General features: G+C 42.2%; 1 protein-coding gene across 1 annotated transcript in view; it reads left to right on the top strand.

Moving 5' to 3' along the window:
- Positions 1 to 7411: 7411 nt before the first annotated feature.
- CCDC66 (coiled-coil domain containing 66) overlaps positions 7412 to 22957 on the top strand; it is a 76178-nt gene continuing 60632 nt past the window's right edge. The window contains 6 exon segments of the mRNA XM_073592265.1: positions 7412 to 7650; positions 7653 to 7720; positions 17065 to 17129; positions 17220 to 17245; positions 18608 to 19025; positions 20060 to 20177. Coding sequence (XP_073448366.1) covers positions 7426 to 7650; positions 7653 to 7720; positions 17065 to 17129; positions 17220 to 17245; positions 18608 to 19025; positions 20060 to 20177 — 920 coding nt within the window. The 5' untranslated portion in view covers positions 7412 to 7425.

Below are 22957 nucleotides of genomic sequence, written 5' to 3'. Positions count from 1 at the left end.
GTGGTTGTCACTGATCAAACCTTATTAGTGACAATAGACATTGAGTCGTTGTATACAAACTTACGTCAGATAGACGTGTTGGAAGCAGTAAGGTGGGCCTTCACAAGCAAATCCACCATAAAACAATCGCAAATCAAATTTTTGTTAGAAGGACTATCTATGGCCATGGGGAATAACTATTTCTGGGCGCTTAATGAGTACTACAACCAAATAGGTGGAGTAGCTATGGGAGCTCGATACGCTCCAAGTGTGGGTAAATATCACGCTAAATAAATGGGAATCAGAAACCATTTATAACAACAGACCCCAATCACTTCTGTTGTATAAAAGATACATCGATGATGTTATCATTTTGTGGGAGGGAACGAAGGAAAGTTTTGTGGAATTCATGGAATATATGAATCACAATAGATACAACTTAAAATTCACAGCAGAATATAACTTGTCAACAGTGAATTACTTGGATCTAACACTCTTTAAACAAGGTTCCACTATTGGTACAAAAACTTTCTTTAAAGAAACAGACCGTAACGCCTATGTCCCCACACACAGTTGCCACCATCCGCAATGGATTGGGGCTGTACCCAAAGGGCAATACATGCGCATACGGCGGAACTGCGAAAATTATACAGATTTTTTTGCACAAGCAGAAACTCTTACCACTAGATTTTTAGAAAAAGGCTACCCGGCCCATGTTTTGGACCAATTGGTTGTTCAGGTGTCAAATATGGATAGGCAAACCTTGCTGGCTCCCAAACCAAAAAAAGAATACAAAGACGAATGTGCGTTTATATCGGTTTTCATCGACAATATAGAAAAGTGGAAGGTATTTTTAAGAAATTTTGGCCAATCCTGTTGAAAGATAGAGATTTACAGTCTCTACTGCCAAACAAACCAAAATTTATTTATCGTAAGGCACCCACTCTTAGGATTCGACTAGCTCCTAATGTACCTGATCCACCTAGGAAACTACCTACGTTTCTGGATGGATCAGGGTTTCACTTTTGCACTAGATGCAACGCGTGCAAAATAACAAGAAAACCAGGCTCCAAGAAAAAGAAGTCCCAATTTAATTCTATAGTAGCCCAGCAACAATTCAATATTAAACCCCTTATAACGTGTGATTCTGACCACGTGAGATATGTTTTGGAATGCCCATGTTCTTTGCAGTACGTGGGCAGAACCACATGCCAACTGAAAGTAAGAATCAACGAACATCTTGCGAGTATAAAAAATGGTTACCCCAACCATAGTGTCTCCAGACATTTTAAACTGTACCACAATAGTGATCCATCACTATGTACATTTTATGGGATTGATAAAATCTCAAGGGATTGGAGGGGTACCCATATGAAAAGGGCAGTATCCAAAAACGAAACCTACTGGCTCTATAAGTTACAAACTATGCAACCCTATGGGATGAACATAGATATAGACCTTAACTGTTTTCTAACCAATGACTAGTATAAGAATGATAGGTATGGATCTATGAATGGAACTACTAATGGGGTCTACTTCCAGTATTTTAACTTAATCTTAATTTGATTTATTTCAATGTATAAATCAGGTTTCTGATGTCAACTGTATTTTATTGGCTAGATTCTCAATGGTCTAATGGTATTTTTTCTAATTGAGGTGGATGTTTGTCTACAAGCACCTTTTTTTAATTCTTATTGATTGATTTTGCAATCTGGTGCATTGTTAACCGAGACTGTGGCTGCTCAGAGTGACAGGGTAATTAGTTATATACACTCTCTCCCTCTCCAATAATTATGACAATTTACTTCAATTATTATCATTGGCTGTAATCAAGATTTTCTATGAATTAATTTTTTTCAATCCCATGTGTCAATTCATATCTTAATATTCAATATATTTGTTGCTACGAATTATTCTCGCTTGTCTTTTAAATTGACCAATAGGGTTAGCACCCAATGCAAGGTGATTAAATGAGAGTTACTAATATTCCCCCATTATAGTCACTATCCGGACCATTATGACATGTGGCCACTAGAGGGAGCTTTTGTCTCCTGGTCACTCCGTGCGTAATGTTCGGCAAACAAACTTTATTGGTAAGGAGGCGGGGTTCTCTTACTAAGTCAATTTACCCGCCCTTATTCCCTATAAATACCTGTTACCTAGTGACCAATGTACGCTTCCCTGAAGACGTTCACAACGAAACGTACATCGGAGCGGTACGTGGTCACGTGTCCTTTTCCCTTCCTGGCTTGCCAACTTCTGGATTCTCTGGTTGACTATGCGTACTGGGTGGAACACACGCCGCACATGATGTGACGCGATGGGTTTCTGACACCATTCACCCTGACATACGAGCAGTCCCAGTGCCGGGTAGGCACCGAACAATGTAAATGGCCATTTGGCTATTTTTATTGTCTTTTTTTCTTTATATTAAACGTTTTTATGCTATGGAGACTCCTTTTTGTTTCCTATATTTCCTATCCTGAATGAATGGGACGGGAGGGATCTATGCCTAAAGCACCACCCAGCCACCCAGCCCTTCATGTGAACAGGCACAATCCTGTACAAGCGCTAATGACTCTCTTTTTAGTTAAAGGAGTCATTGGTATCTGGTAAGCAGATATCTATTATTTCAAGGTGTATTTCTTCTTCTTTGGTGACGGAATCTTTATACCATCTACAAGATTTTGATGCATCTATGAAGAGTTGTGGTGTTTTCTTTGTTTTTTTGCTTTTTTCTAAATATATTTTTTTCAATATTTTTTATTGCTCTAATTACTTCACTGGATTGGGACAATTAATTATCACGAATGTCAAATTTGGATTATTTTTGCACTATGGATGTTATATTGTGAATGTCAATCATTACACATCTAATTTTACATTTAGCACATTAACATATTGTGGCATATATCGCTGATGTTGTTTTTGTGTGTTTGCTTTCAAACTGTCTACTAATTTAATAGCACTTAATTTTTCGAGGTTTATAGCGCCCCCTATCTTATAATATATTATTTTTTTAATGCACAATAAAAAAATTTTGTAGAATAATACTTGGCTATGTGTTTTACTTCAAATGACAGTTTGGGAGTAGGCAGTTACATTTAAAAAAATACAATGTAAAATTGACAAGGGACACCAACATAATTGTATCTTTGATCTTAAAAACTACGGGATAATGGTATTGTGATAACTTGCCCAAATTAAAAAAAAATAACTCCAACAGTATCACCAGCAAAGCAGCTTCATTATTATCACATTAAAGAAAAAGAGAATTGTGCGCTGCATTTCGAGATTTCATAATTTGCCATGTCGTGAATGTTAATTCTCCATTACGAGCGCTAGTTTACAGGACCGACCACTTTCTGGCTCGTCCTTGCTTCCAAGCATGCGTGTTTGTATTTTGGACTTTTGTCCCACGGACTTGTGTACACACGCTCGGAAAATCCGACAACAGACATTTGTCCGCGGAAAATTTTATAACCTGCCATTCAACATTTGTCTGCGGAAAATCCGACAACAATTGTCCGATGGAGCGTACACACGGTCGGATTTACCGCCAACAGCCTGTCATTGAAATTTTTCCGTCGGAAAGTCCGATCGTGTGTACGAGGCTATACAGGTATATTCACTAGGTATACTGACCAACTGCTTAAAGCAGGTCCCGGGTGTTTCCATCTTTGCCCTGTGCCCCTTTTGGGTTCCCTGTCTTTGGCTGCTTGAATGGCGGGGATGGGATGATATCACTTCCACGGATGTGCACAAGAGTTACATTGCCAGAGCACAGATCTGGGCCATTACACAGAACTGGTAAGTATAATATGTTTGTTATTTTAGTTTAAAAAAAAAAAAAATAGCCTCTACAATCACTTTAACTCTTTCCTGTGAAGACTGGAAGTTTAGCGAAGCAGCAGTGAGAGAGCAGGAGCCAGCAGCATTGAAAGTTGTAAACAGCAAAGGGTTGGGGTAGGAATCTGAACATATAGTTTACTGGAGAACGTTCATTTTATTATGCTCGTAATTGTAAAGACTCATTTTTATTCCTATAAAAATAACAAACATGTTATACTTACCTGCTAACTTGCGGTGGATTTGCACAGAGCAGTCTGGATCCTCCTCTTTTTGGGTCCCTCTTCTGTGATCCTGGCCCCTCCCTCCTATTGAGTGCCCCCACAGTGAGCAGCTTGCTATGGGGGCACCCAAGCCGAGTCACAGCTCCCTGTGTCCATTCAGACATGGAGCCCTGACCCAGCCCCGCACCCTCTCTCCTCTGATTGGCTAGCTGACTTTGATTGACAGCAGCAGGAGCCAATGGCGCGACTGCTGTGTCTCAGCCAATCAGAAGGGAGAATCTCGGACATCGCTGGACAGAGAGGGACCTCAGGTAAATATTAGGGGGGCTGAGGGGGGCTGCTGCACACAGAAGTAATTTTATCTTAATGCATAGAATGCATTTAGATTTAAAAAAAACCCTTCTGCCTTTACAACCACTTTAAACTAAAAATACGTTTTAAAAAAGGCTAAGATTTTAAAGCAGTATTAAGCGCAAAAGCAAACATTTATTATATTGCAGCTTTCCAATTTTCAGATGCGATGGCTGCATTTGTTTTCTTTTTTTAGGCTTGTTTTCTTCTATTTTGAGGGTAGGGACTGATGTGAATGTACAATGTATATGTAAAGCGCTGCGTAAATTGACAGCGCTATATAAGTACCTTAAATAATAATAATAATAATAATATTTTTATCTGGTGACCCAGTCAGCAAATCTGTTGTTTTTCACAGTACAAGCTCTCCAGCAGAATGTATCAGTTTACACGGATGAGACAAATCACTTAACACTGGCAGGGCAGCTTTTATTTATTCATGTAAAACCCTTATCCCAAAAGGAAAAAAAAATACTGTTTGATATAAGCGATTTTAATGTGTGAGCTTGAGCTTGCCTTCATTTTGTTGGTGGTTCTGCTAGTACACTGCCCTCCCCTACCCCTTCCAAGACTGACAATGCTGCTGTTTGCTGTGCCTCCTGTTCTCATTCCTCCAGAGTTGTGTCTCACTAATACAGAAGGTGTGTTATTGGCCAGATCACCAGGTGAAAATAGAGGGGAAAAAACACAAAGAAAAGAAAACGAATGCAGCCATCACATCTAATGATTGGAAAGCTGCAATATAATACATTTATGGTTTTGGGTTTGAAGCAGTATCAAACCGCTGGACATTTTTTTTTTTTTTTTTTTGGACCATGCAAGGTAAAGTCATAACGTGCTAATATGCATCGCATACTAGCACATTATGTTACACTACCTTAAAACAAAGCATTCCAGCGCTGAGATGTCAGAGCTGCAGGCGCTCTCATCTTCACCCACCCTGCATCTGGGTTCGCGGACTCCGGCTCTATGACTGCAATGACATCACTCCCACTGGCGCATGCGCACAAGAGCCGCCGTTCATTGCACTGGGCTCGGAAGGAACAACACCGGTGGACGATCCTTCAGAGCGCATGCGCCAGTGATGTCACTGGCTGCACGTACAATAAATATCTCCTGAATGGTGCACGTTTAGGAGAAATTTACACTATCTATAGGTAAGCCTTATTATAGGCTTACCTATAAGTAAAAGGCAGTGATGGAAGTTTACTTCCTCTTTAATATTACATTAGGAAAACAAATGCAGCCACCACATCTGAATTCATCCAAAAATTTGGAATAAAATCGGACCTGAAATGGTGAACAGGGACGCACCGGACCACTACTGTGAATCTCTCCGCACAGAGATGTGAACCCAGCCTCAGACCTGCTAAACTGCAATCTATAGCCTCGTACACACGATCGGATTTTCCGACAGGAAATGTGTGATGACAGGCTGTTGGGGGAAAATCCGACCCTTTGTACGCTCCATCGGACAATTGTTCTCGGATTTTCCGCAGACAAATATTGGATGACAGGTTATAAAATTTTTTCCGTGGACAAATGTCTGTTGTCAGATTTTCCGAGCGTGTGTACACAAATCCGTCGGACAAAAGTCCAAAGTACAAACACGCATGCTCGGAAGCAAAGATGAGCCAGAAGAGGTCGGTCATGTAAATTAGCGTTCGTAATGGAGAATTAACATTCATGACGTGGCAAATTATAAAATGTTGAAATGCAGCGCACAATTCTCTTCTTTTTTAATAGGATAATAATGAAGCTGCTTTGCTGGTGATACTGATGGAGTTTTTGCAAACAAATCTTCAAAGGCTTTTTTTTTCTAGTGATATCAAGAATAATATTATTATGCTTTTTTTTTTTTTTTTTTTTTTTTTTGGGGCAAGTTACCACAACACCATTATCCCGTAGTTTTTAAGATCAAAGATACAACTATGTTGGTGCCCCTTGTCAATTTTACATTGTATTTTTGAAAATGTAACTGCCTACTCCCAAACTGTCATTTGAAGTAAAACACATAGCCAAGTATTATTCTCCACAATTTTTTTATTGTGCATTAAAAAAAAAAAACAAATAAAATTAGAAATGCTACCTGCCAATAGAGCCTAACTGAAAAGTGCATTCTATGCATCCAAAAATATAGAAAATATAACAAATCATTATTCAACAAAAAAATAAATAAAATAAAAGCCTCATGCATGTGTCCTGCTTCTTAAGATAGGGGGTCAAAAATGCCAAGAGTTGGTGAAAGCAGGGGTCCGTCATCCGCAGATAATTCTGAAAAACATCCGGATTATTCTCCTGGAGCTCCCGCAGCAAAGGCATATGACATAATTGGTCATGGTTAATAAGGCAACCAATTTTTGGTCCAAGAACTCCTCCTCCTCCTGTTCCTGGACTGGACTTGGGTCAAAGCAATAACTCCAAGGCCAATAATAAATAACACGTTATCTCCTCCGATTCCGCAACATGTCTGGTTGATGAACGGCCGTTCAGAAACAAACTGAAAAGCACGAAATGAAAAGCGTGAACTGAAAAGCGTTAAATGAAAAGCGCAAATCAACACTTACCAAACTTCTACTAACACAAAATTAGCAGAAGGGGCCCAAAGGGTGGCGCTAAAGAGCTGAAAAACCATGTAGTACGTCACTACGTTCATGTTTGTTGGCTGACAATTTCTTGCCGTTTGTATGCAAGACAAAATCCAGGCACACGCCTTCGGACAAAAGTCAGAGGTTTTGTCTGTGGAAAATCGGATCGTGTGTACGAGGCTTTAGACATGTTTGGCTTCTGGGTTTAGGTAGATTAGTGGCAGACTAAACCATATGCTATTTTATTATGTTGCCATTATTCCACTTTATACAAAGGTTGTCATAATATTTTATATCCAGCCTACAGAATAAAATGCACGCACAATGAATGACTTGCTTCATAACCTCCCATTAACATTCTACGTGAAAATCACTTCTGGTTGGTAGGTGTGACACTTAAAATAATAACACACCACAATCCGCCCTTCTCAAATATGGCACCCGGGAGCTCAACAGCTCCTGGCAAGCAGCCAACCCGACAGCTGATTGTACAATTCTTTCCCGTCACCACGGCAAGTAACGCGGGCCCCGATTGGCTGAAACGTTCTCCAATGACCCGAGGTGTGTTAAACCGTGGCAGCAACCAGGGTACACAGTGGGGAGTCCGGGAAGTGCTGAGCGCAGGATGCCTGAGGCCGGTGCGGATAGAGGAGGCTGACAGAGAGAGCGCGGCATCACACCGGGGACTCTGAATGACAGAGCGAGGGGAGCGGAGGCCATGAACCTGGGGTGAGTGTGCGAGACCGTGCTCAACACACTGAGGGTTATAGGGCTGGGACGTTCCATCTGTGCCCGCTGTGCGGGGGTCTGTGTACAGTGGGTGCGGGTCATACCATCTCCTGGGACAGGGCCCTCTACACACCTCACAGTATTGGGGGTTCTATGAGCGGAGCATGCTGTCATAAATCAGATCACACCCTGAAATAGAAGAACTCCAGGAATAAATAATCCTGTATAGTCTGCTGGTATACAAGGAGTTAACCCCCCCCTCCCCCCTTCATCCCTGGCTGTACCTACCTGTGTGGATGGTTGTCAATCCAACATGACTTTTTTTCTGCTGACAAAACAAATACAATTTACTAACGGAAACTCCTATTAGAAACTAAGAGTTTAAACTGTCAGTGCACCCACGGGTGCCACCCCCCATCCATGTGCCCCGCCCCTTTCAGGATGCCGGACGCATGGATTCCTATGGCGGGGGTGGGAGGGGGTGGTACTTTTTGAAGCACCTGATTAGAGCCAGAGGCTTTAATAGGCTTCCAAATAGGGTGGGCTCAGGGCGCAGAGAGTGTGCCCTGATCCCACCCAATTGTGTGACCATAGCGAAATAATTTTCTCTATTTCCACACTAACCTTTCTCCCTGTCAATCAGGAGGCAGGGCGTTAGACCTGCTTCCTGATTGGCCAAAGCGCCGGGCAACCCTATTGGATGCCTGGCGGTTAGGAAGAGGAGCAGAGGAGACACGCGCTGGAGCGGAGCTCGCTGCAGAGCTACGGTAAGACGGCTCGGCTGCATATGATTGGGCACAGATGGCTGCATTTGATGTTTTTGTTTCAGTATTTTTCAAAATCTTTCAGTTCGTTTGCGCCCCCTAAAAATTTTGAGCACCAACTGCCACTGATAAACAGTATGAAAAATATGCAAATGTTAACAATACTTCTAACAAGGCATCTTCTGGGATTTAGAAGTCAGAACGGTGGGATTGATGTTTGAAAACTGGAAAGCGCAAAATCTGGTGCAGCTCTGCACAGAAACCAATCAGCTTCCAGGTTTTATTGTCAAAGCTAAACCTAATAAGCTGAAGTTAGAAGCTGATTGGCACACTTCAGTGTGACCAGGGCCATCTCCTGTACTACGTCTGCAGTCTCTGACCATCTCCTGTATCATATCTGCTAGAGGTGCACCACATGGAAATTTTGCTAATACTATTAGCAATGTGTTATATAAAAATGTATAGGTTTTATTTAAAATATAAAAATACGTTTTTATGTAAAAATGTTTTAAAAACAGTCGTTTTCGGCCTAGTGTATTTTTCATTTTCGGTATCGGTTTCGGCATCAAAAAACCCATTCGGTGCGCCCCTACTATTTACTGTCACATATGAACTTTTTTTTTCTGTCAATATTATTGAATTTTTACAACACGTGTGTGTATGTGTGTGTATATGTGTATATATGTGTGTGTGTGTGTGTGTGTGTGTGTGTGTATGTATGTATGTATATATGTGTGTGTGTGTATATATATATATATATATATATATATATATATATATATATATATATATATATATATATATATATATATATATATATATATGTGTGATTGGCAACATCAACGTCAACACCCCGAGTAATAAAGGTATGCGTGTGCCATACCTGTGGGATCCCCTGGAGACTGGAAATCACTGTAGTATGCACTGCTGATCCAGTGATTGCTGCTAACTTCTGGTTCCCATGCTGAGTGGCTGCATTGTGAACACAGAAGGTTGCTCACTCGTGCCATTCGGGGAACACTTTTTGGGCTTCTCCCAATGAATGCAATCGGTTCTCTAATTGGACAAAATGGAGAGTCAGGGCAATGATGTCACAATCTCCACCTTATCTAATCATTCTTTGAATGCATAGAACGTGTTCTATGAATAGGGTCTGTGCCATACGGGCGATCTCCTGTGTTCAGTAAACAGCAGGGCAGCCGCTCAGCAGAAGACCAGGAAGCTAGTGCCAGTCAGGAAGCAGCTGGAGGGGGACACCGCTGCTTGAGAGCTCTGTGCAGGAAAGCAGGAGCAAAAAGAGCAACAGAGCTGGTACTGGATGTCTTCAGAGTCCTGTGGATTGGACACCAAACTCACAGGACATAATAGAACTCTATGGGAAAGTGCAGCTAACCTGCACCAAACCTGTCAAACCACACCGCATCAGTGTGAAAGGGGCCTAAAGACTGAAAGGGGTTGTAAACCCTCGTGTTTTTTTTTTTTTCACCTTTAATGCATCCTATGCATTAAGGTGAAAAAACTTCTGGCAGTGACTAGCCCCCCCATTTTACTTACCTGAGCCCATTCATCCCCTTGGCGGAGACGCATTCTCCCTCTCTGCAAGGGGTCCCGGCTCTTGATTGGATAGATTGATAGCAGCTCAGCCATTGGCTCCCGATGCTGTCAATCAAATCCAATGACGCAGGGGCGGGGCTGAGTCCGGCATTCGTGTCTATGGATGCAAATGCTGGACTCGGGAGCGCGCCTGTAATGTAACCCCCCCCGGGAGAGCACTTCTCCTAGGGGTTTATCAGGTGCGAGGAGGATAACCCCCAGAAGAGCAGGTTTGGGGTCAAAACAAGCTGCACAGTGGAGGTAAGTATGATATGTATGTTATTTAAAAAAAAAAAAACAAAACACAAAGCTTTACAATTACTTGAAGCTTATCACAGCGGACTGGGGTTAATCAGCATGGAGGTTTGTAAGTCAAATGTTACAATACAACAAGTGGGAGAGAATTTGCAACATTGTATCTTGAATACTCAGTGCTCTGGTGTTTTTGGTCTCTGCAGTGAGGAAGTTTTTGAAGGCTAGGTTCACACTGCTGTGATCAGATTTTGATCCGACTTTCTTTTACTTGTATTTTATTCTTCTTTAAAGGGGTTGTAAAGTTATTTTTTTTTTTTTTTTTTTAAAATAACAAACATGTTATACTTACCTCCACTGTGCAGCTCGTTCTGCACAGAGTGGCCCCGAACCTGGTCTTCTGGGGTCCTTCGGCGGCTGTTTCAGCTCCTCCCCGCAAGCATTTACCACCTTCATGCGAGCTCCCTCGCACGGTGGTGAGTGCTTGCGGGCGCGCTCCCGTGATACAGCCGGCGGCTATAGCCGCTCGCTGTATCACTCGGCCCCGACCCCCGGCGCGCCGCGTCATCGGATGTGATTGACAGCAGCGCGAGCCAATGGCTGCGCTGCTTTCAATCCATCCACTGCAGCCAATCAGCGACCAGGCTGAGCTGCAATGAAGATGACGAGCAGCGAAGATTCGAGGCGTCAGGTAAGTAAAACGGGGGGGCTGGGGGCGGCGGTATTGTCAAAAGTTTTTTCACCTTAATGCATAGAATGCATTAAGGTGAAAAAATTTTTACCTTTACAACCCCTTTAAGGAAAATGGACACTTACACAGTGCAAGAGGATTATTAAATAACTGAAACAAATTCAAAAAGAGTTTCTCTCTGCAAGTATTAAAGGAGAAGTCCAGCCTAAGCTCATTTAGCGGTACTACTCTTATGGGTCACAGGAGGGCAATTCGTTTTGCACTCCTGTGACTCGTTTTCAGCAGAGAGCGGTCTGAAGTCCGCTTTCTGCTGACGTCACTAATGTCAGTCCAGGCACCACGTCATCCTGACCACAGAGTCTGGATCCGCCAGGTGCCTGGACTGACACCCATCTCAGCCGCTGAGAGCCTGAGATGGCCCGCTCCACCCCGTCCACAATTCTGCACTCCAATGAGCGAGGAGGGAGCAAAGTGTAGAACTGTGACTGACAGTCTGCAGCTCCCTGCTCATAGAGCTCTGAAAGTGATCGACGATGTTTGATCGCTCGGTTTTCAGTGCTAAGGCGCCGGGGAATATATGCAACATTGGACCCATGCTGCATCCACCTAGGTAAGTATGAATCAAAAAAAATAAATAAATAATTCCTTTACTTCTCTTTTAAACCTTAACCACTTGCCACCCAGGCCAATTCTGATACTTCTCTCCTAAATGTCAAAAATCATCTCTATACCCCATGTCATACTAGATTACAATTCCAGGAAGAGTGTAGGCAGTTGTGTTGATGCAAAGTTATCTAGCCAGGGCTGCCAGATAGGCAGAAATTTATCATGTTTGTTAGTTAGAATCACTGTTAATTTCTCATTCACTAGGGTACAGTGCACCCGACTTTACATTTCATCGAAGTTGAGAATAGGCGTCTTCCACATTTTGGCAATCGTCTGTTTCGTGGCCGAGAATTTGATCTGACTTTCAGTGTGATTATGTGATGCAATGTGGATGCTACCTGTGACTCAAGCCACATCTGAAATCGCACTAGTGTGGCCCAAGAGATGTATATATTACAGTTGTGCTCATAAGTTTACATAACCTGGCAGAATTTATGATTTCTTTGCCATTTTTCAGCGAATATGAATGATAACACAAAAACTTTTCTTTCACTCGTGGTTAGTGTTTGGCTAAAGCCATTTATTATCAATCAACTGTGTTTACTCTTTTTAAATCATAATGACAACAGAAACTACCCAAATGACCCTGATCAAAAGTTTACATACCCCAGTTCTTAATACCATGTTTCGCCCTTTTAACATCAATGACAGCTTGAAGTCTTTTGTGAAAGAGGCTCTTTATCTTCTCAGATGGTAAAGCTGCCCATTCCTCTTGGCAAAAAGCCTCCAGTTCCTGTAAATTCTTGGGCTTTCTTGCATGATCTGCACGTTTGAGATCTCCCCAGAGTGGCTCAATGATATTGAGGTCAGGAGACTGAGATGGCCACTCCAGAACCTTCACTTTATTATGCTGTAGCCAATGACAGGTCGACTTGGCCTTGTGTTTTGTATCATTGTCGTGTTGGAATGTCCAAGTACGTCCCATGCGCAGCTTCCTGGCTGATGAATACAAATGTTTCTCCAGTATTTTTTGATAACATACTGCATTCATCTTGCCATCAAGATTTCCTGTGCCTTTTGTAGCTCACACATCCCCAAAACATCAGTGATCCACCTCCGTGTTTCACAGTAGGAATGGTGTACCTTTCATCATAGGCCTTGTTGACTCCTCTCCAAATGTAGCGTTTATGGTTGTGGCCAAAAAGCTCAATTTTGGTCTCATCACTCCAAATGACTTTGTGCCAGAAGGTTTGAGGCTCGTCTCTGTGCTGTTTGGCGTATTGTAAGCGGGATACTTTGTGGCATTTGCCTAGTAATGGATTTCTTCTGGCGACGCGACCATGCAGCCCATCTTTCTTCAAGTACATTCTTATTGTGCATCTTGAAACCGCCACACCACATGTTTTCAGAGAGTCCTGTATATCACCTGAAGTTATTTGTGGGTTTTTCTTTGCATCCGAACAATTTTCCTGGCAATTGTGGCTGAAATTTTAGTTGGTCTACCTGACTGTGGTTTGGTTTCAACAGAACCCCTCATTTTCCACTTCTTGATTAGAGTTTGAACACTGCTGATTGGCATTCTCAATTCCTTGGATATCTTTTTATATCCCTTTCCTGTATTATACAGTTCAAGAACCTTTTCCCGCAGATCCCTTAATAATTCTTTTGCTTTCCCCATGACTCAGAATCCAGAAACGTCAGTGCAGCACTGGATGAAAGATGCAAGGGTCTGTCAAGAGTCCAGAAACTCATTGACTTTTTATACACACACACTAATTACAAGCAAACAGATCATAGGTGAGGATGGTTACCTTTAATAGCCATTCAAACCCCTTTGTGTCAACTTGTGTGCATGTTATCAGGCCAAAATCACCAGGCTATGTAAACTTTTGATCAGGGTCATCTGGGTAGTTTCTGTTGTCATTATGATTTAAAAAGAGTAAACACAGTTGATTCAGCCAAACACTAACTATGAGTGAAAGAAATGTTTTTGTGTTATTCATATTCTCTGAAAAATGGCCAAGAAATTATAAATTCTGCCAGGGAAAGTAAATTTTTTGAATCTAGTTACAAATGGAGGGAGACAACAGGAAGTGAGAGGAAATCTCCTAGGAAGGGAAATGCACTCCTGTAAGAGTTATGGGAAAAAGGTACCTCCACTGATGCTTTATCACCAAGGCTTGTTTCCACAACCCAAAATTTTCAAAATCCAATTGACTTTGGGACAGAAAGTGAGGTGAAATTTTCTGAACAAGGGCACAGGCAGCGTAACCAATAATACAGGGGTGTTAACCCTTCCCTATGCTTTTTTGGCTGGAGCTGCACTTCAAAAATGTACCTGTTCCCACCTTACAGATTAAACTTAAGAACAAACCTACAGACCCTATCTTGTTTGTAACCCAGGTACCACCTGTACAGGTATGGAACATACATGCTTGCATTGGCCCAAGCTGGACCAATGTGACTATACTAGGATATCTATTAGGGATGTACTAATAACATTTTTTTTTTTTTTTCAGTACGAGTACCGATGCTTTTCCTCAAGTACTCACCGATACCAGTTACCAATACCTTTTTTTAAAAAAAAATGTGTGTCGTATGAATGTGCTCAAATCACACTGCAAAGAATCGCATTAAATTTGAACAGGATGCAGTGCGATTCCTACCTGAATCCATACAGTTTCCCCCACTGCTCTTGTGTGAACCCAGGCTGAAGTCACTATGACAAGCCTGGGTTCACACAGGAGCGGTGGGCAAATTCAAATCACAAGCGGTTCTTTGCAGTTCGATTTGAGCCCATTCATTTTGTATGGGCTCAAATTGCACTGCAGGAGAAAAGTATCCGTTTTAGGTATCGGAGCATTCTCACTCATGCAAAAGCTTAGTATTAGCACCAAAGCAACACTAATCTCTATACCTGGAGAGAGAGAGAGAGCTCCAGGAGATGGCATACACCTTGTCGCCCTTAAAGTGGATGTAAACCTGAGCCATTTCTGGGGCCCCATGACTGAATAGGTTAAGGACTTCAGCTGTCATTCCTGCCAAAGGTGTGTTCTTTTGTCCATTAGGGCATTGGTTTTGCTTTTTTTTTTTTTTTTTCTCCATGTCTATCATCTGGAGACAAGGCCCAACACACGTTAGGCATGGCTTCAGGCTATCAAGATGCATTTGAAGTTGACTACCACAGTCGCACTTGTTTTCTTTTCCTTCCTGATGGACCGGGAAAGGGTCAGATGGCTAATACCCCTACTTTTCCAATTTTATTCACCAACCTATTTCTCAAGCCTATGGTTTGAAAGAAAGGCTCAATCTTTTCTGGTTGGTTGGTGGTGCCTTATGGGCTGTCCATCACCAGACTTAAAGTGGATGAAAACCCGAATTATTATTATTTTTTTTTTTTTTATGTCATAATATAGAGTATAAGATTTCCTATCATTTCAGCCCAGTCTTGCCACAAAGAGTTAATCCAGCTCTGAGCAATCCACTTTTATTATTCAGTGAGATAAATCTTGACAAACGGAGAAAAACTTTGTCAAATCCTCCCCCTTGCTGTGAGTGACAGGTGATTTACACATGTCGTGCACTAGCCTAAGACACATGCAGTATTTTTTAATTCCCCCCCCCCCACTCCTTTCTTCAGCAGCTCTGCAAGGATTGGCTGTTCCACACCTCAGCATGATTTGGCATGCTGAAGTCATGTGGTTACTTTCCTGTCTTTTCACTGGATGTTAGAGATCATAGCAGAAGTTTAGTGTAAGAAATGCACAGGAGAAAATGCATATTGACAAGGGGAGTGCAGAGGTGGGCGGGGAGTCTACTGACATCATGACTCCACCCACTGAGCTCCAGACAACAGACCCACCCACAGAATATGCAGTTTTTCGGGTCTCATAACAGACAGAGGGGAGACATTTGACAGGTAAAGATACATGCAGGAGGCATGTATATCCTTATAGAAAACCCCTATGGCAGTAGTTTAGAAAGGATGACATTGGGTTTACATCCACTTTAAAGCAGAACTTATCCCAAATATAAAAATGTAATATATTGTAGCGTACCAATCATTAGATGTGGTGGCTGCATTACATATTTATTTTATATTTTCCAGGCTTTTATTCTTTATTTTCACCTGGTGATGAGCCAGTAACGCACCACTTGTCTTAGTGTGGCTATATTCACTCTTCCACTGTATCTGTAGATTAGCAGGGTAGCTGGAAATGGGGAATTTCAATGAATCTGTTGCTTTACCCATCATAAGCACTTTAAAGTGAACCTCTACTATCACCAGGCTATACAAAAAGAACATCTCTACCTGCCTTTCTTGATTCTCTAGTGCTCCCATTTCAGGAGCCAGTCTGAAAGCTGTTAGAAAGGGAATGTGTTCTTTCACTGATCGGTAAAAGCTAAAAACAAGCTATGTACCAACTGGAATGGTTGTTGTTTTCAGTTATATTGCCTCTAGGGCTCCTGAGATTGTACCATTGTGTTGTCAAAGCGGTAGCAGACATTTTGTATTGCAGTGTAGTTTGCAGCTTTATTTACAGTACATTCTTCAGGATAACCAGTAGTACTATATGGAAGCATTGTCAGCTCTATAGTGGCAGTAGATTCTGCTGAACTGCTACAAACTATACATCTATTAGGGCCTTTCAGACAGGCTGTCCGATCGGATCAGTCTGTCAGTTTTTTCAGCGGACCTGATCAGACCCCCATTCACCCCTGTGGAGTGGCAGATGTCAGCTGTGACACGTCTGCCATTATCCGATCCTGTCCGCAAAATCCAGACGGATGGTGGTCCTATTTTCCCTCCGTCTAGCGGATCGGATGAAAACAGAGAGACTGTTCGTTTTCACCCGATCTCTCCATAAAGAAGAGCGTGACTGGGTCCGTCTCCGCTCTGCTTAGTAAGCAGAGATGGACCTGTCATTCGCCTGCTCAGCGGGGATCAGCAAAGCACCCCTCCCCCCACTAAGCAAGTGGAGTCCATCAAACCATGTGAAAGGAGCCTTATAGTATCAGCATATGTTGTGGTGTTTGGTGTAAACAGTATTTCAGCTCACACTCAGAAAAAAATTATATCACGCAGTGTGTGTTCAGGGCTGTGCCCCTGCATTGATGTCAAATTGGGGGCAGTGGCTGCATCCCAATTGACTTGAATTGGACTACCTGCGTGGGGAGGCCCGGAGCACCTGTTCATCCCTGTGCGGGTAACCAAGACCCTCCTATGAGCGTGCATTGCAGTACACCCATGTGAACGAGTGTCCTGGTTACAGGAAATTGGGAAAAGTGTCCAAAAGCACCAAAGAGAAATTAATATATTATTTATTTATTTTTATTTTTTTTATTTTTTGTAAAATTTTTTTATAGAGCAAATCAATTTTTACGGAAACCTGACCGGTTACTGATACAAATAGTAACCCAATGTTTTTATCTTACAGAGATGGATTGAAGCTTGAAACACAGATTTTGAATGGAAGAACTAAACTTATTTTGGCTCCATATGGTACAGTTTACAATGTACAACATTAACTGATTAAAATACGGTGTTTACACATCATTTTCCTGACTGTAGATTTCAATTTGTATTTTTCAGATGTGCAAGAGAAGACAAGTAAACCGGTATGCTGATCTGTTTAGCTTGGCATTTCATTCATGTGTTTTTGAATATTTTGAGTAACTGTAAAACAGAGGCTGCGCTGAACAGTATTTCTATAGGCCATCAGGACTAAAGATTAAAAGTAGGCTTCAGATAATTGTACAGTGCACATGACAGTTTATACTTATCTGGTGCAGTGCCTGCTTTGGAAGCTTTCCTTTGCAAAAGAGCTAAACCGCCCTAAGGACCATGGCATCTGGCACACACAGTCTGTGTTCATGGGCGAATGCCCCCTGCAGCTTTATTGTGTTCTGCCAGTGGGGGAGGGGGCACAGGGAGCCTTCCTGGCTTGCAGAACACAATGATTGCTGTTGGTTGTAGCCACTAGCATGCTAACAATTGGACAGACTGGTTGTACTGAAGTCGATCAATACAGCGCAATTTCAAAGCCACAGATCAGTCTGATTTCATTGTGGCTTGCGACTTCATTTAAAAGTCAATGCAAGTCACAATGACATCGCAGAAAAGTAGTGCAGGAACAATTTTTACAGTCGCTGCGAATTGAGTTGCAACAATTTGGACGGTTCTATTGCCAAAAATGGGGTGTGTGTTGTCATGCGAATTTGAACTGTCAAATCACATGACAAATCACATTGGTATGAACGAGGGCTAAAACAGAAGTATGGGCAAAGCTTTTTTTGGGCCACACTTCTCTCCTGGGTCACAGGAGTGCACTTACTTTTGCTCTCCTTCGACCTTGAGTCAGCTCATAGCGGGCTATTGCCAGATACCAGGTGACATCACAGAACAGCTCCAGGCTCTGGAAGGATCCCGACTATATTGTTGGGATCCACCCAGTGCCCTGATTGACAGCTGACTCTGGCTCTTAGTGCATGGCTAAGAGTCGAAGCCAGCTGTGCTGCCCCCTTTCCCAGCCCGGCACTACAGTGAGTGCTGGAAGGGGATTGTCAGTCACTGCTTTTCCCTCAGAACTAAGCAATCAGCAGTTGTGTAATTGCTCAGTTCTCTGGATTAGAGCGGACGTGGGACAGCTGCAGCATCAGATTGATGCTGCATCATGGAGGGGAGTATGTATGTTATATTTTTAGAGCCCAAACCTCTCCTCCTTTTTTTAAGGTTATCTTTACAGCAATTAATGCTTTACTGCCATATTCCTTACTATCCGAGATCTTACAAAATACCAAACACGCATTGCAAAGAGAGCATCATTGAGCCATCCTAGAATCAGAATAAACACCACATAATGATTTTGAGTGGCTGCCTTCTAGTGTAAAATGTAGGAAAATGACGAGTAGAAGCACATCCAATGTTGTTTTTTTTTTGTTTTTTTTTTTGTCTTATTTTTATTTATTTTTGATTTGTAGGTGGGGAACAGGGGTAGGACGCAAAGACCTGCACTGAAATTAAAGCATCAAACTCAGGTCCTCCATGCTGTTCAGAATAACAATGAAAAGACCGAGCAGCCAGTGCTGAAGTCTAGAGCTGGGACGGTGGGTTCTGGGAAACCCCCAGCAAATGTTCTCAAGGAACTTGAAAACAAAAAGCAAGCTCCTCTTGTTCAGCAAAATGCGCAGCAGATAAAGGCGGATGCTGGAAAGGCCAAACCGGTACTTAAAAAGTTCTCTAACGTGCCAAAACAAAGACCTCAGCATAAGTCAGTGATCACTACTGAGGATCTGAGGGAGAGTCTGGTGTGTCTCACCCAGGAGCAGTTCCAGCAGATTTTAATGACCATTAACCAGAATAGTAAGCTAAATGTACCGGAACAGACCGCTGACAATGGTAAGTTTCTCTGTGCAAACCAGTGATTCTCAAACTTTGAAGCCTAAGAGCTTTTTTAGTTTCAGTGTGGGAATAGCTTTTTTTTTAAATCATTTTGTTTTCATTTTTTTTTTTCCAATGTGTTTTATTACATTTTGATACTAAGGCTAAATTCACACCTATGCATTTTTAGTGCTTTTTGCATTTTGCAGATTTGCACTACAGAACGTGTTCCATAGGAAACCATGTTAAATGGACTGTAGTGCAAATATGCAAAATGCAAAAAGCACCAAAACTGCGTAGGTGTGAATCCAGCCTAATACTGTGTTCAAGCTATCTCTAGTCATGAGTCTGCATCTGGTTTTCCACTGTCTAGTCAGTAGGATGGATGTGAAAAGAGGACTGGGCTATGTAAATCTCCAAATTAGATGGACAGAAATACAAATACTTTGGGAGCAAAACAGCCATATTTTATTTGTGTATTTAGCTGTTTGCCTGGAGGGCAGCTTTTCCCTTTTTTTTTTTTTTTTTTTTTTTTTAATAATTTGAAAAAAAATTTGACTGCTTTGGGTTATGGTCCGACATTTGCTGAAGCTTTCTTCACTCCAGTTTTTATCAGCCCCACTGTAGTTCTTCAGATATCTATCTTGATAAGTGGGTCTCCATGGTAACCACTCAAATACTGATCCAGAAAGTACTCTCCATACATTTTTTATTTTATTTATTTTCTGCTTAAATGACTATCTGTGTAGACTGAACAGTATTTATTTTCAGATACAGCATCTGCTTTGTTCTCAGCCTGCAGCCAGTTGACTGAACATCCTAATGTTTCCAATTTACTTTCTATTGACTTGCAACCGCAGTGGAAAGGATTGCACTTCATGAAATTCACAGAAAAATACTAACCTTATAACCGCAGTTATATGCGACATATTCATTTTAGAGTTTCTTGGTACATACTGTTTTTTTTTTTAACATGCCTGTAATTGTACTGTGATTTATTAAAATGTTATCTCAGTGAGTGCATAATAACTTTTTTGTTTCTTTTCTTTAAGATAAACAGGAGGCAGAAGAACAGAGTGTTACACCACTTTTACATACGAAGGTGGAGGATGCTAATCCTGGAGTAGCAGAGAAGGATGAATCGCCCAGGGCCAATCAGCCAAAAGATGTGTATGTTCCATTTGTATACAAATATCCTAATTGTACGCTCGATACTTATGCTCTGCAGTGTTTTCCTGTTTGTTTTTATCTGTGGTTGATCACTTATGATTCAAGCAGCATAGCTTTATTTAACCGCTTCAGCCCCGGAAGAATTTACCCCCTTCCTGACCAGATCACTTTTTGCGATTCGGCACTGCGTCGCTTTAACTGACAATTGCACGGTCGTGCGACGTGGCTCCCAAACAAAATTTACGTCCTTATTTTCCCACAAATAGAGCTTTCTTTTGGTGGTATTTGATCACCTCTGCGTTTTTTTTATTTTTTGCGCTATAAACAAAAAAAAGCAACAATTTTGAAAAAAAAGCATTATTTTTTACTTTTTGCTATAATAAATATCCCCAAAAAATAATAAACATTTTTTTACCTCAGTTTAGGCCGATATGTATTCTTCTACATATTTTTGGTAAAAAAAAATTGCAATAAGCGATTTATTGATTGGTTTGCGCAAACGTTATAGCGTTTACAAAATAGGGGATAGTTTTATGGCATTTTTATTATTTTTTTTTTTTTTTTTTTTTTTTTTTTACTAGTAATGGCGGCGATCAGCGATTTTGTTCATTTCTTGTAGTTGGCCACCAACAACACATCTCAGGAGGGATTTTGTCCCACTCCTCTTTTATAAAGCCTCTCCAAGTCATTAAGTTTTCTTCGAGCCTGAGGTTTGGTAACTGGAACCTTCAGCTCCCTTTACATTTTCTATGGGATTAAGGTCTGGAGACTGCCTAGGCCACTCCAGGACCTTAATGTGCTTCTTCTCATTCTCTCTTCTCTTCTCTCTTTTGTTGCCTTGGCCATGTGTTTTGGGTCATTGTCATGCTGGAATACCCATCCACCACCCATTTTCAATGCCCTGGCTGAGGGAAGGAGGTTCTCACCCAAGATTTTACGGTACATGGGCTGGTCCATTGTCCCTTTTTGATGCAGTGAAGTTGTCCTGTCCCCTTAGCAGAAAAACACCCCCAAAGCATAATTTCTCATTTGTTCATTGACAGACACAGCCTTCTTTATTCAGACCGTTAGGGTTATATCATCTCCGTTCGTTTTCACCTATTTTGCATCAATTCAACTCGCCGTGTTTGGAGAAGTAGGAGAATTGCTGCCTATGACCCCCCCCCCCCCAAGAACACCATCCCCACTTTTAAACATGGAGGTGGAAATAATAGGATTTTTTACTTGCCGTAAAATCTGTTTCTCTGAGTTCATTGACAGACACAGCCTTCTTTATTCAGAACGGTAGGGTTATATCATCTCCGCAGGAGTAGGACTAGGCAGAAGAAGAAAACAACCCCTGGCTACGCCCATGGGCTGTCCTCCGTCAGTATATAACCCCCTCCCTGCTCTAGGTAGCACCTCTCTATCATGGGGATCTTCTGGTTTCTATCGACATCACGAATGCTTGTTTATGCATTTCGTTAAGTGCCCGACTCCAGCACTTTCTCAGTTTTGCTGTGGGTGCAGCGTATGATCAGCACATAGTCTGGCCACCACTCCTCGGCTATTCGCGAGGTGTTGGCCCCGGATCGGGCGTGGTTGCATCAGTGGGGGTTTGCGGTCCTGGCTGACCTTCACGATCTTCTTCTGCCACTCCTCGACTACCCCGAGGGGCAATGTAGTTTCTATACAGACCTTGACTTATTTCAGTAGGCATCTATACTATCTGAAGTCTGCTTGGGCCCTTCTAGAACGTCGGATTATCTGAGCCCAAGCTTTAGCTCTGGCCAGCGTGTTTTCTTCTCTTGGACAAACTCCAGAAGTTGCTTGTTGCGTTTTTTTTATTTTTCTGTCCGGCAGGTAGGCCTTCTGCAGACCTGCGTGTGGGTGTTGGGTCTGAGAGTTTCTACCTTTTTGAAATGATTCCATTTGCGCAGTTCTATACAAGCTTCCTTCGGGGAAATCCTGGCATGAGACAAATGCCTGAGGTCTCGGAACAATAGGATTCGGCTGAGTTAGGAAACCAGGGTTCCCTGGTCTGGTGGCTCGTTTTTAGGCGGGATAAATCCTTTCTCCCCTTGTTTTAAACAGGGTGACCACCAATGCCAGTCGGTCCGGATAGGTCCTGGAACTGAGCTCTGCTCTGGGTCATTGTACGCTGGTGGAATCTGGACTACAAGGTAATATCCTGGAACTTCGAGCGATCAGGCTAGGTCTGGATCATGGACGGCTCCAATTCCGACCCCCATTTACGGGTGGTTGAGCAGGAATGCGCCTCAAGTACCATTTGAGGTCCAGGTGTCAGCCTGGGTGGTTGTCTTCAGCATCCCCTGGTCTCGTGCTCCCTGGTGCCTACCTTTTTTATTTAAGGGGTTAGACATCTGTTTCCACTGGTGCAGTTTTTTCTTCTACCGCCGTGGGATCTGAACTTGGTGTTTTTGGTTCTCCAGGAGCCGCTCTCTCTCCCTCTCTCAAAATATCAGGAGATTCCACTGCTTACTGTGTCTCGGAAGGTGGCCTCTTTTTGGCTTTCACCTCTGCTCTCAGGGTGTTTGAAAATAGTGGCATTATCTTCTCGTTCACCTTATCCAGGTTTAGGCTGTGCTTTGCCCTTTTCTATAGTTCCGTCCCTGGGTTTTCATTTGAACAAGGACATTGTGTTTCTTTTCTTTTGTCCCTGGCAATACATCCCAAGAAATTTGCCTTATCTGCCCGGGATGTGGTTTGGGGGATTCGGTTGTATTTGCCAGCCACTGGGTCTTTTGGAGGCCAGGCTCTCTGTACTCATGGACAGGCCA

Source organism: Aquarana catesbeiana, linkage group LG07 (genome assembly GCF_042186555.1).
Source record: "Aquarana catesbeiana isolate 2022-GZ linkage group LG07, ASM4218655v1, whole genome shotgun sequence".
Taxonomy (NCBI): Eukaryota; Metazoa; Chordata; class Amphibia; order Anura; family Ranidae; genus Aquarana; species Aquarana catesbeiana.
The sequence above is the reverse complement of the archived record's forward strand: the minus strand, read 5'-3'. Positions and strand labels throughout refer to the sequence as shown.